General features: G+C 44.0%; 1 protein-coding gene across 4 annotated transcripts in view; it reads left to right on the top strand.

Moving 5' to 3' along the window:
* The window catches only part of itgb4 (integrin, beta 4), a 143,972-nt gene that overhangs the window by 62,772 nt on the left and 66,278 nt on the right, over positions 1-14,922 (top strand). For all 4 annotated transcript variants that reach the window (XM_059653848.1, XM_059653847.1, XM_048555468.2 and 1 more), the window contains 5 exons: positions 1,560-1,583; positions 4,263-4,411; positions 4,918-5,097; positions 6,575-6,726; positions 12,708-12,915. In XM_059653848.1, coding sequence (XP_059509831.1) covers positions 1,560-1,583; positions 4,263-4,411; positions 4,918-5,097; positions 6,575-6,726; positions 12,708-12,915 — 713 coding nt within the window. The remainder of the gene's footprint in view (positions 1-1,559; positions 1,584-4,262; positions 4,412-4,917; positions 5,098-6,574; positions 6,727-12,707; positions 12,916-14,922) is intronic.

The following is a 14,922-nucleotide window of genomic DNA, read 5'->3' as shown; positions in this document are numbered from 1 at the left end:
GGGTTTCCTCCAGGTGCTCTGGTTTCCTCCCACAGTCCAAAGATGTGCAGGCTAGGTGGATTGGCCATGCTAAATTGCCCGTAGTGTTCAGGGGTGTGTGAGTTATAGGGGGATGGGTCTGGGTGGGATGCTTCAAGGGGTGGTGTGGACTTGTTGGGCCGAAGGGCCTGTTTCCACACTGTAGGGAATCTAATCTAATCTATGACTGATAGTTCAGATCCTTCTTATCATCCTCTGTGTCCCCAGGAATTCTGATACCTTGTATATCATGATGCACTATATTGGCTCCCCATCCACGCCATATAAATATTTAAAGAATTAATTTCAATAATTAGTTTGAATCATAATTTTCATTAACAATATCTCGAAATTAGTTAATTAGACACAGAATAATAAACCAGAGTACAGGAGTTTAAATTCCACCATGGTATTTGGAGGATTTCAATTCAGTTCGGATAGTTTAAAGTGATTGTGAATGTTACATAAATGCAAAAGGTTCATCTGTGTCTTTCAGGGGACAAAAATCTTGCCATCCTTAATTTTGGCCCTGATTCCAGTCTCATGTTCATATCTGACTGGCACAAACAGTTCGGCTCTTAACCTGACAGTATTTGTAAGTGTTCCCCATATCACTGAGTTAAAATTCATCAGCAATAACATGAGTCTCTAAGTTCAAGCACATTCAATGTTCTAGGAGCCAACTGGCCTAAATTCACACCTACAAATGAGAATTGGAAAAGCTGTCTGAATTTGCAGGTGTTGAGTCATTGTACAATCATTCAGGCAAGATCACTACAATTTCTGCTTTTTAATTTAACCACTGTTAGCCTGAGCTAATCATATCACCTCTTACAGTCACCATTGTGCAATTCTCACCAACATTCATGGCCAAAAGCTGCTATTACTATTCCATTCAACCCCATCACTGTCACAGTTGGAACTGCTTGTTCCATTTTAGCAAAATTTCCTGGCATCAGAGAAGAACTCATTGGTCCGAGATGGATCTGAATTAGGGTAGAAGTGTCAGGATGAACTGGGAGTGTGAACAGTTCCACAATAAACAGCCAAAATAAAATCACATGGTTTCACATCTCTCTCATAAGATTATCAGTGTGACTGGTATTTGGCTGAGAAATCATGTCTCTCTCAGTCATGTTGTGGAGAGTTGGCATGTCTGCTCTCTCTCCTTTCACTGGAGCTTCATCTAGCTCCCTGAGCTCCTCTCCCCCTCCCTCAGTATCCCCTCTCCCCTGTGTGCTCCTGTCTCCTCATACCCCTCTCCCCCATGCTCCTCTCACTCTGTGTGCTGTCTCCCTCCATGCTCTCACACCTCTTGTGACCCCTCTCCCTCTGTCCCCTGTCCCACTCTATCTCTGTGTCCCTCTCCCCCTATGTGTTTTTCTCTCTCTGTGCCTCTCTTTTTCTTTCTCCCTCTCTCTGTGTCTTTCTATCTCCCTGCTCTCTCTCTCATGGTTAATCTCCTTTTTATGATGTTTATAAACACTTGGAATTGAGAATTTATTTGATCTAACATTTAAAACTGTGATTTCTATTTGTAGGCTTCAACCAAATGCAGGAAGAAGGTAAGCGATTTATCAACACGCTCTAGCCTATAATGCACATTGTGAATGTTTTATCCTGCCAGTTATAAATGATCACTGTACATTGACCAACCTGCAGCTGGCATAGCCCATATCACGCTTGTACAGCTCACTCCGGAACATTGACTTCACCTTCCTTGTTCACAAAGGTTGACAGATATTTTAAAATGACCTTTTCTTCAACATTAGCTGATGTGCTGCTGTGGGCCTGACCTACTGACACCTTTCTTCATGAGCGAACATCTCATCTGAAGGACTGCACATGTGGCAGTGCAGCTCTCCCCTCAGGACTGCGCTTACTGTGTCAGCCTAGATCATATGCTGTAGAGTGAGCATATTATGGTTAGAATGAGCTATATCTGTACCTGTGACCTGCTAGCTAGTAAATCTTAGGGTCAGAGGGCCAGGGGTTGGCCATTCAATCCACCATACTTGTTTTACCATTCAATACGATCAGGGTTGCTCAACTAACCACTTCAACACCCTTCTTCCACACCACCTCTGAATCCCTTTATGTTATTGAGAATGCTGTAAATCTCTAACTTGTACATATTCAAAGATCAAGCTTCCATCTCTTCTGGGATAGAGGATTTCAAAGATTCATAATCCACTGAGCGAAACGAAATTCCCTTTTATCTCTGCCCCAAGTGGCTTCCCCTTATTTTGAAGTTATGCCCCCTGGTTCCTGGGGGAGCCATGCATTTTACTGGCATCCAACCTGTCTATCCCTTTAAGTATTTGAAACTCTTCAGGCCCAGTTTCCCATTATCTCATGAATTCTGCTCTTGCCCCCCAAATTAAACCATGCCTTGATAAACAGAAGGTGTTGGACAGGTATCGAGGCTGAAAAATCCTGTTGGTGCCTTGATATTGTGCACTGCCCAGACCCTCATTGGAGAGGTGTCGGGACTTATTAACACCATTGTACAACCCAACCTCAAGTGAAGCAAGTGTGTAGTTCTGGGTAATGTGATCAATATTTCTACAATCCTATGGCACAAAAGGAGCTATTCAGTCACCATTCATGTACCAGCTCTTTGAAAGGGCCAGTTACACCAAGTAGTGCCCAAAGATTGGAGGGTGGCTAATGTTGTGCCGTTATTTAAGAAAGGCTGCAGGGAAATGCCTAGTAACTATAGATCGGTGAGCCTAACATGCATGGTGGGTAGGTTGTTAGAAGGGATTCTGAGGAACAGGATCTGCAGACATTTGGAGAGGCAAGGACTCATTTGGGACAATCAGCATGGCTTTGTGCGTGGGAAATCCATTATGTTTCTTGAACGGGTGACCAAGAAAGGAGATTACGGCAGCGTGGTAGTCGTCTACGTGGACTTTAGCAAGGCCTTTGACAAGGTACCTCTTGGCAGGTTAAATCTCATGGGATCAAGGAAAAGATAGCCAATTGGATATAAAATTGGCTTGACAGTAGAAGGTTAAGGATGGTGGTAGATGGCTGTTTTTCAGACTGGAGGCCTGTGACCAGCAGTGTGCCACAGAGATTGGTGCTGGGTTCACTGGCATTTGTTGTTTATGTAAATGATTTGGGTGAGAATTTAGTAATTATGGTTTGTAAGTTTGTGGATGACACCAAGATTGGTGGTATAGTTGGCAATGAAGCAGGTTATCTGGGAATGCAGCGAGATCTTGATCAACTGGGCCAGTGGGCAGAAGAATGGCAGACAAAGTTTAATTTAAATAAATGCATTTTGGAGGGTTAAACCAGGGCAGGATCTACACCATCAATGGTAGGGCCCTGGGGCAAGTTATAGAACAAAGACATCTAGGGATACAGGTTCATAGCTCCTTGAAAGTGGAGTCACAGGTAGAAGGGGCAGTGAAGGAGGCTTTTGGCATGCTGGCCTTCATAGGTCAGAGCACTGAGTACAGGAGTTGGGATGTCTTGTTTGAGCTGTACAAGACGTTGATGAGGCCATATTTGGAATACTTTGTGCTGTTCTGGTCGCCCTACTATAGAAAGGACATTATTAAACTAGAAAGAGTGCAGAAAAGATTTATTAGGATGCTACCCGGACTGGAAGGTTTGAGCTATATGGAGAAGTTGGATAGGCTGGAACTTTTTTTCACTGGAACATGGGAGACTGAGGGGTGAGCTTATAGAGGTGTGTAAAATCATGAAGAGTATAGATAAGGTAGATAGCAGACAGCTTTTCTCAATTGTATGGGAGTCTAAAATGAGACAGCACAGGTTTAAGGTGAGAGGGGAGAGATACAAAAGGGTCCAGAGGGACAGTTTTTCACAGAGAGGGAGGTGAGTGTCTGGAACAGGCTGCCAGAGGAAGTGGTGGAAGTGAGTACAATTTTGTTATTTAAGAAACATTTGGACAGGTACATGGAAGGGAAGGTACAGAGGGATCTGGACCAAATGCAAACAAATGGGACTTGTTTAAATTGTGAATACTGGGCAGCATGGGCAATTTGGGCCAAAGGGCCTGTTTTTATGCTGTTGATCTCTATGATTCTCTTGCCCCACCACTTTTCCAACACCATAGCAGTTTTGTTCCCATTTCAAGTTTTTGTCCAATTTGCTCCTGAACCTTCCTATTAATGTCCAGCACTTTAAGTCAACTTTAATCCAACATCTCATGTTTGTCTGGTTATCTGCAATGTTTACTTAGTAATTCTGACTGTGTTTCACCATAGGCAGGACCTGACCATCATTGACACACAATTACCCGCCTTTCGATCAGCAGAGAAACAGATTGTCAATACAACTGAAGACATGGTGTCCATGGGTGCCTTCAACAATCTGAAGGTTTTGCCCGGCTACTATACAGTGGCATCTGATCGAGGTGAGTCTCAAACAGCAAAGTTTGCTGATCCAGACTCTTTATGAATTGTTCATCACAATGACTGTATCTGACTGCATGGTGTGGATCCCCAGGACTGTAGCAGACTGTATGGTGTGGATCCCCAGATTGCAGCTGACTGTTCGGAGTGGTTGCTGAGGCTGGAGATGACCGCATGGACTGGATCGCCAGACTGGTGGGAATTGTACAGGGTGACTTACTAGGTCTGAAATTGACTGTATGGAGTGGCTCATTGAGCAATTTAGGAAAATGGTGTATGGAATAGATCACAAGGAGAGGAGGTGGCTGGATGGAGTGGATCTTAAGATTTACCTTTAAACTCACCATTCCATGAGTGTGACAATAGTGGTGAGAGCTGTGTGCGTTGAATAGATTTCAGTCTGCTCCCAGGTCTGTTCTATGTCAGGGACCTAAAGTATAACAGCAAGTGTCTCAGTGTATGGAGCAAATCTGAAAGGCATCACCTGTGTTCCTTGCTGTCTTGGCAGATGCTCATGGGCAAGTGGAATTCCAAGATGGTGTTGAATCCATTGATGTGCGGGTCCCACTGTTTGTGAAAGATGAAGATGATGATGAGAAGCAATTGCAAGTGGAGGCTGTTGATGTTCCAAAGGGAAATGCAGAGATTGACCAGCCATTTGTGTACATCACCATGATCAAACAGGCCTGTACGTCTTTCGGAATCTCAATTTGACCCAAATAGTTCTGGTTCAGTGTGGCCCCTTGTCATTCAGCCCCTAAGCCCCAATCTACCTACCTCCGTTCTATCTTCATATTGATATATTATACTCTCAAAGTTACTTTGCCCACGATTTGTTTCTGAAGGGCTGAAAGCCGAGTACTTGATTGCACTTATTTCAACTGGGAGACGCATCACTCCTGGGGATTCAATCTGGTGCCTCCTCTTGTTAGGTCCCAGGATGTTATCTGGGTGTCTGGACTAACAGCCTAGTGATAATACCACCAGGTCATTGCCTCACCACGGGCATTGCCACCTTCTGTCCCTTTCTTTCGCCAGTCCAGGCTATGGCTCAATAGACAATAGGTGTAGGAGTAGGCCATTCGGCCCTTTGAGCCAGCACCACCATTCATTATGATTATGGCTGATCATCCACAATCAGTATCCTGTTCCTGCCTTATCCCAATAACCCTTGATTCCACTATCTGTAAGAGCTCTATCCATCTCTTTCTTGAAAGTATCCAGAGACTTGGCCTCCACTGCCTTCTGGGGCAGAGCATTCCATATATCCACCACTCTCTGGGTGAAGAAGTTTTTCCTCAACTGTTCTAAATGGCCTACCCCTTATTTTTAAACTGTGTCCTCTGGTTCTGGACTCAACCATCAGCGGAAACATTCTTCCTGCCTCCAGAGTATCCAATCCCTTAATAATCTTATACGTCTCAATCAGGTCCCCTCTCATCCTTCTAAACTCAAGTGTATACAAGCCCAGTCGCTCCAATCTTTCAACATATGATAGTCCCACCATTCTGGGAATTGACCTTGTGAACCTACGCTGCACTCCCTCAATAGCAACAATGTCCTTCCTCAAAGATAGAGACCAAAACTGCACACAATACTCCAGGTGCGGTCTCACCAGGGGCCTGTACAGCTGCAGAAGGACCTCTTTGCTCCGATACTCAATTCCTCTTGTTATGAAGGCCAGCATGCCATTCGCTTTCTTCACTGCCTGCTGTACCTGCATGCTTGCTTTCATTGACTGATGTACAAGAACACCTAGATCTCATTGTACTTCCCCTTTGCCTAACTTGACTCCATTGAGATAGTAATCTGCCTTCCTGTTCTTGCAACCAAAGTGGATAACCACACATTTATCCACATTAAACTGCATCTGTCATGCATCCGTCCACTCACCTAGCCTGTCCAAGTCACAAATGACAGTGGCCATTTGCAATGGATAAGTGGCAGAAAGACATTTGATTGTGAAACGCTTCTGAATCCACACACGTTCCCACCCTGACATTATTGTTTCATGCTCCTGGGCTGGAGATTGGCTGGTGTAATTCCAGTGGAATACTGGAAGCGGGAGGGAGCGGTGGGTGGGGAGCAGTATCACAACATTGGTGAACTTCTGGTGCCAGTCTTTCTTGGCACTGTTTGACATGTGTACATTTCTGTCTTTCCAGTAGCCAAAAGTATTATCACCTTTCTGCAGCCATCATACAGATACCAAAGGCAAGACAAGGTGGCCAAAATCCCCCTTATCCGGGAGATACGGGAGGATGGACGCACACAGGTCTCTTACAGGACAAAAGATCGCACTGCCAAGGATGGCAAGGTATGGACGACGCACGTAACAAAGTTTGCTGAGCAATGACTGCAGCTGACTGTGTGGAGTGGATCCCCAAGACTGTAGCTGACTGTGTGGAGTGGATCCCCCAGGACTGCAGCTGACTTTGTGAAGTGGATCCCCCAGGACTGTAGCTGACTGTGTGGAGTGGATCCCCAGGACTGCAGCCGACTGTGGAGTGGATCCCCAGCTGGGCTGATTTCTAAGAGAGAGGCACAGTTCTTGTCTGCCACTGCCCGTGTCGATGCTAGTCTCCAGATTGCACAGTTCTGACGCCGGAAGTTCCAGAGCTGGAAACCAACTCAAGAAACCTGAAATTCTGATTTCGCTGGTAGCAAAAGCAAATTTCCTCTGCCTTTCTGACCCAGCAGTATTTCTGTCTGATCTCTTCTTGGATCAGGCAGGCCACAAGTGTAACTGCCACTGGCCTGTTCTCTAGAGGCTGGAGATGCCACTATGAGGACCACAGGCTTCTAAATATCTTTCCACTTCTATTCTCGTGCCATTTCAGGTTTTGTATCCCTAAAAAACCCCACCAGGTCAGATAGTTAGTGACTGCTGGGAGATTCCTGCTGAGGTGTTAGGAACCTCGGAACAGGATGAGGCTATTCAGCCCATTGAAGCTGCTCTGCCATTCAATTAGGTCAGTTAGGATAAGGGAGAGCAGTATTAATGCTAGACTATTAAACCAGAGACCCAGGCAATGTCCTGGGGATTCAATTCAAATTCTGCGACAGCAAACGGTGGTATTTGAATTCAATAAAAATCTGGAGTTAAGAGTCTAATTATGATCATGAAACTATTGCCAGCTTTTGGGAAAACCCATCTGGCTCACTAATGTCCTTTATGAAAGGAAATGCCATCTTCACTTGATCTGGTCTACATTAATTTCCAGCTCCACAGCAATGTAGCTGACTCCTAACTGCCCTCTGGGAATTTAGGGATAAGCAATAAATGCTGGCCCACCTAGTGACACCCATATCCTGTGAATGAATAAAAAAGTCATTGCTGATCATCTACCTCAACACCACTTCCCTACAGTGTCCTCATATCCTGTTGCCCTCTGTCTGGAACCCGCTCAAACATTGACTTTACACAGTCCTCAGGAGTACAGAATTCCAAAGATGCATCAACCCTTGAATAAAGAAATTCCTCCTTATCTCGGTGCTGAATGACCTGCCCTTTACATTGAGGTAACGTCATCCGGTTTTAGACTCATGAGCCTCGAGAAAGTTTATCTAGATCTATCCTTCCAAACTCTGTAAGTTTCAATGAAGTCAACCCTTTTCTTATCCCCAGATGCAGATAGGTAGGACTAGTTTAGTTTGGGAACATGGTTAGTGTGAACTGGTTGGACCGAAGGGTCTGCTTCCAGACTCTCATCCCATCTCATAAGTCAGTTCTACCATTTCATGGGAACAATGTGATAGTCTCGTGTTAAATGTATTGCCAATTTCAAATTCCACTAGTGATGCATTTTTAATTTTATTGATAATTGATTGTAGTACTCTGATCTGCAAAGTTAAGTCAATCAATACATTGACCAGCATAATGTAAGTGTTAACATGCTTTGCAGTACTTTTCCTAATGCAAAAGGTGTTATAATGCATCCAAAGCTGAAGAAATATGGGAGAGGAATGAGGAGGATGAGGCCACAAGGAGTTAGTACGAGTGTTTGGGGGCATGGGATGGCAGGGGGTTGAGAGTTGGCAGGGAGGTGACATACAGAATCTGAGGGAGCTTGAGATGACATGAGGGATTAAGAACATAGAACATAGAACAATACAGCGCAGAACAGGTCCTTCAGCCCTCGATGTCTCGCCAACCTATGAACTAATCTAAGCCCATCCCCCTACACTATCCCATCATCATCCATATGCTTATCCAGGGACTGTTTAAATGCCCCTAATGAGGCTAAATTAAATACGTTGGCAGGCAGGGCATTCCATGCCCTTACCACTCTCTGAGTAAAGAACCTGCCTCTGACATCTGTCTTAAATCTATCACCCCTCAATGTGCAGCTATGCCCCCTTGTACAAGCTGAAGTCATCATCCTCGAAAAAAGACTCTTACTGTCCAACCTATCTAATCCTCTGATCATCTTGTACGTCTCTATTAAATCCCCTCTTAGCCTCCTTCTCTCCAATGAGAACAGACCAAGGTCCCTCAGCCTTTCTTCATAAGGCCTTCGCTCCAGACCAGACAACATCCTGGTAAATCTCCTCTGCACCTTTTCCAATGCTTCCAAATCCTTCCTGTAATGGGGTGACCAGAACTGCACACAATATTCCAAGTGAGGCTGCACTAGCATTTTGTACAATTGCAGATTGAGAATTACATGATTACAGATTGAGGAGATGGGAGAATAATGGGACATGGCAATGGCACAAGGGATATTGGGGCATGGGGGTTTGGAGGAGGTTTGGAGACTATGAGAGAACATGAAGAATGCAGTAGGCTGCATGAGATACGAGAAGACATGCACATGTGGGGCTTGGACGGGATATTGAGTGGCTTGGGGATATAATGAAGCATGGAATGGAAGGTGACTCTAAGGGTACAGGAAATGAGGGAGTATGAAAGAGGCAAAAGATAGCATGGGGACATGAAAGATGATTTGAAGGAAAGGCAAAGGTGAGGCTGGGGGAGTGAGAGGTGACCTTAAGGGGGAATAAGAACATTGTTGCAAGCTGGGCTGTTTTCTAAGTTTTTTCAAGGCATGTGGATTGTTTCCATATGTGATGGAGTCCAAATCTAGGGGCCATAACTTAGAACAGTCACTAATAAATAGAACATAGAACATAGAACATAGAACAGTACAGCACAGAACAGGCCCTTCAGCCCACAATGTTGTGCCGACCATTGATCCTCATGTATGCACCCTCAAATTTCTGTGACCATATACATGTCCAGCAGTCTCTTAAATGACCCCAATGACCTTGCTTCCACAACTGCTGCTGGCAACGCATTCCATGCTCTCACAACTCTCTGCGTAAAGAACCTGCCTCTGACATCCCCTCGATACTTTCCACCAACCAGCTTAAAACTATGACCCCTCGTGCTAGCCATTTCTGCCCTGGGAAATAGTCTCTGGCTATCAACTCTATCTATGCCTCTCATTATCTTGTATACCTCAATTAGGTCCCCTCTCCTCCTCCTTTTCTCCAATGAAAAGAGACCGAGCTCAGTCAACCTCTCTTCATAAGATAAGCCCTCCAGTCCAGGCAGCATCCTGGTAAACCTCCTCTGAACCCTCTCCAAAGCATCCACATCTTTCCTATAATAGGGCGCCCAGAACTGGACGCAGTATTCCAAGTGCGGTCTAACCAAAGTTTTATAGAGCTGCAACAAGATCTCACGACTCTTAAACTCAATCCCCCTGTTAATGAAAGCCAAAACACCATATGCTTTCTTAACAACCCTGTCCACTTGGGTGGCCATTTTAAGGGATCTATGTATCTGCACACCAAGATCCCTCTGTTCCTCCACGCTGCCAAGAATCCTATCCTTAATCCTGTACTCAGCTTTCAAATTCGACCTTCCAAAATGCATCACCTCGCATTTATCCAGGTTGAACTCCATCTGCCACCTCTCAGCCCATCTCTGCATCCTGTCAATGTCCCGCTGCAGCCTACAACAGCCCTCTACACTGTCAACGACACCTCCGACCTTTGTGTCGTCTGCAAACTTGCTGACCCATCCTTCAATTCCCTCGTCCAAGTCATTAATAAAAATTACAAACAGTAGAGGCCCAAGGACAGAGCCCTGTGGAACTCCACTCACCACTGACTTCCAGGCAGAATATTTTCCTTCTACTACCACTCGCTGTCTTCTGTTGGCCAGCCAATTCTGTATCCAAGCAGCTAAGTTCCCCTGTATCCCATTCCTCCTGACCTTCTGAATGAGCCTACCATGGGGAACCTTATCAAATGCCTTACTGAAGTCCATATACACCACATCCACAGCTCGACCCTCATCAACCTTTCTAAATCCGATGAGAATTTAGGAGTAACTTTTCTGAGAGAATGTCTGCTACCATGATGAGAGTGAATAATTTAAGATGGCTTTAAGTGATGTAGCTAAATTCACCATAGTCCCAAAGGACAGTACAGCTGCTATCTCATCAAAGAGAGGGGTCACTAGAGGTTATTTAACCTGAGGGCTGCCACAGTTCAGGCAAAGGGAAAGGTTGAAACCTTCAGCCAGTATTGGAATTGAGCCCAGTGATAATGGGAACTGCAGATGCTGGAGAATTGAGCCCAAGCTGTTTTGTCATACTCTATCACAAATGAGCACTCCAGCCAACTGAGCTAACTGACCCCCAAAGATTATTAAGGGGGAGCTAGATGAACATAGAGGGGAGAAAGGAACAGAGGGTCACATCGAAATGGTTAGATAAAATAGTGTCGGAGAGTATACCATTCTGGTCACCCTGCTATAGGAAGATATTACTAAACTGGAGACGATTCAGAAAAGATTTACCAGAATGTTGCCAGGAATGGAGGGTTTGAGTTATAAATATATGCTGGAATGACTAGGACATTTTTCACTAGAGCATGGGAAGTTGATGGGTGACCTTACAGAAGTTTGTAAGATCATGAGGAGTATAAATCCGGTGAATAGCAAAGGTCTTTTCCCTAAGGTGGGTGATTTTAAAACTGGGAAGTATATTTTTAAGGTGAGAGGAGAAAGATTTAAAAAGGACATGGGGCCAACTTTTCTACACAGAGGGTGGTTAGTGTGTGGAATGAACTGCCAGTGGAAATGGTGGATGCAGGTGCAGTTACAACATTTAAAAGATATTTGGAATAGTTTGTGAATGGGAAAGGTTTGGAGGGACTTGGGTCAAATGCAGGCAGGTAGGACTGGGTTAGTTTGGAAACACGGTCAGTGTGGACTGGTCGGACCGAAGGGTCTGTTTCCATGACATATGATTCTATGATTCTAAGTCTACTTTGGAGCACAAATATGCTTTTGTTCTGTAAATTCTGCATGAAGCAATTCTCCAGATACAATGTTTTGGGAACGAGACATTAAAACCTGCCCTCCCATTGACTGTAAAAGATCTCCGAGCACAAATTCACAGAACAGTTGGGAAATTCTTCCAGTATCATAGCTAAAATTTATCCCTGATGTAACACAAGAGATTTGGTCGCAATCAAATTGCTAATTTTTTGGGAGTTTACTGTGCACAAATTGTTGTGTTTCCTGTGTTATAACAGAGGCTAAAATTGCTTTATTGCCAGTAAGAGCTGTGAAGGAGCCCTGAATATTCTGGATGCCATTGTTAAGTGCAGTAGTATGCCATTTGGTATATTAAGCTTGTTTCTGTACATGCCTTCCACATGCTCATAACTGATCTTCTCATTCATCATCAGTTTCCCACTTGCATCCTACATCCCTTAATTCCCTCAAGTTTGAAAAATCTATCTCAGCCGCAATCAACAACAGTATCCACAGATCTCTAATGTAGGCCATTCCTAAGATTCATAGGCGTCAGAGTGAAGACATTTCTCCTTGCCTCAGTCTTAAATGATTGATCCCTATCCCAAGATGTGCCCCTGTATTTGAGATTCTGTAGCCAGGGGAAGTTACCACTCAGTATTTACCCTGTCAGGCCCCTTCAGAATCTTGTATGTTCCAGTTAAAGTATGTGTCAGGTCTGACCTTTCTGTGTGAGATTGCTACTTCTTGGAAAATGTTCATTAAAAGATAAGGTTTAGCAACAATCAGGACTTTTGCAATCTCTTGCGACCCCAAACCTAAACATTGCTAAATGAAAACGGTGATTACAGATCTTGGTTGATTTCTTTATACCCTCTTTGAGGCGTTGACATCCTTCCTGAAGTGTGGACAAAGTACTCCAGCTGAGGCCTAACCAGTCTTTAATAAAGGTTTAACTTGCTTTCTTGGAAAGAACAATTCTCTACTCTTCCACTTCTTACATCGTGCTCCTCTGTCCCTTGTAGGATTACAAAGCAACAGAGAACCAGATTGTATTCCAGCCCGGTGAGACTCGCAAAGAGATTCCTGTTGTTCTCCTGGAGCAGACCGAGATTGATACCCTGCTGGGAAATGAGCAGGAGAAAAAATTCTGCATGGAACTGTATAATCCCCAAAATGGAGCAAAGCTTGGGAAGTATCCCGAAACCAACGTCATAATCACTGATGATAATGGTGTGTTCAACTTGCGCCTTGTTTGTTGCGTAACTTTTTATGCTCCCGCTTGGTCACTGGCCACCACCTATATCCCCAACAAAATTATCTAAAAGGGACTTTCCTGCTCAGGTGCGCCCTGGCACAGGCCATTGGCAACCATGTTCTGTGTGATCTGAAAGGTTATTTCACCAAGGGCTGCATCACTTCAAGCGAGTCTTCATTTGTCCTCATTTACGCACCCACATCCAGGACACAGTCCAACCACAGTCACACATCCACCACACAGACACATATCCACCACACAGCCCACCCATAGACACACATCCACCACACAGCCCACCCACAGACACACACAACCACTTGCAAGCCAGCACCCTCTCCCCCAACACCACATTTAAACACCCACTCATGGGCAAGTGGGCAAACTTTGCTCATGTGGGCACACAGTCACATGCCTACACACACCATTTACAGGTACGTCAAGACTGACGTACTTTCTTCCACCAGAGGGCACTCACTCCTCTCATAACGCAAAGGTGCTGAGACAAACTACCCTGCTGCACATAGTCCAGAACTGAACTTGGGGGCTTCTTCCAGTTGATTGGTGAAGAAGCAATCAAGGGAATACAGTTGAATTGCGCTTTTTGTAACACCAACTGTAATACAAGATTCAAACTAGCATTACTAATAATATCAACCAGTTCAGAGGCCCCTGGAAAGTAAAACAGAAACATTACATTGACATTTGACAGGATCCTGCCCCTCACACAGTCAGCTGGAAATCCAGGGTAAATTTCCCAACTGTGTCATCATCTGGTGGCTGAGGAGCCATGTTTTGGGTCTTCCCCATATTAAAACAGGCTACTTCTCCTCAGATTGTCACAACACAAACCCATCAGAAATAGGTGGATGCCACGGCACAGCACTAACTAAGCAGCTCAGATGGGCAACACATAATATTTTCCACTTATTGAATCATTTGGTGAAACTTTTAGTCCTGCTCAGAGTGACAATATATGTGTGTGTGAATGATCATATGTGTCTCTATTCAATGTGTGCCCGTGTGTATGCAGCTCTGTGAGTGTGCAAATCTGTGTGTGTGACCGTGTGTCAGTGTGTGTATCAGTGTGAAAGTATGTGTACGTTTCTATGAGGCTGTGTGTGTGGTTGTATGCATGGGTCTTTGTGTATGTGTGTGTATTTTGTAACTGAGAGCATGTGCAAATCTGAATGCATGTGTGAATATGTGTGTGTGTGTCTGTGTCTCTATGATTACGTGTAAGTGTCTTTGTGTGTATACCTGTCTATATGTGGTGTGTATGTGATACTGAGATTGTGTGTGCATGTGTGTCTGTGTGTGTGTCTGTGTCTGTCTGTATGTATGTGAGTGAGAGTGCACGTGAGTGTATATGTGTGAGTGTGAGAGTGTCTATGTGACTGAGAAGGTGTAAAGGTGGACATAAGAAATGAACACAAAACATACGGTCCTTTGAGCCTGCTCTACCATCTGGTAATATCTGTCTTTTGATCTCTATTTTACCCTGCCATAATTTCATCTTCAGTCTTCAGTATATTCAAAACTGAATTTCCATAGCTCACTGTGGTAGACATTTTTAATTATTATACTCCTTTGAGAGCAGTAATAACAAAAGAATTTGAACTTTCAGTTATTGATTTAAAAACTGATTTTACATTTTAAGGCTTTTAGTATAAAATAAAACTTAAATCACTATTGACTAAACAGTATTTTACTGGGCGTATTATACTTTAAATCACAAACAAGAAATTTTTCATCTTTTCTTTAAACCCAGCTGATAAATCATACTTCATGTTTATACTTTATACTAACCTTTACTTAGACATGAAATTTTCCCAGAATCAGTTCATAATGAATCTTAGCTCCTAAGGGTTTGCTCCTGTTCTGTTCCTTTCTCAGCCTAGTAACTTCTAGCCCCAGAATTGTTCTTTACTCTGAAAGTCTTACTAGGCATCTTGCCTCTACAGCATAATATAGGTAAATCTTGC

Source organism: Stegostoma tigrinum, chromosome 22, assembly GCF_030684315.1.
Source record: "Stegostoma tigrinum isolate sSteTig4 chromosome 22, sSteTig4.hap1, whole genome shotgun sequence".
NCBI lineage: Eukaryota > Metazoa > Chordata > Chondrichthyes > Orectolobiformes > Stegostomatidae > Stegostoma > Stegostoma tigrinum.
The sequence above is the reverse complement of the archived record's forward strand: the minus strand, read 5'-3'. Positions and strand labels throughout refer to the sequence as shown.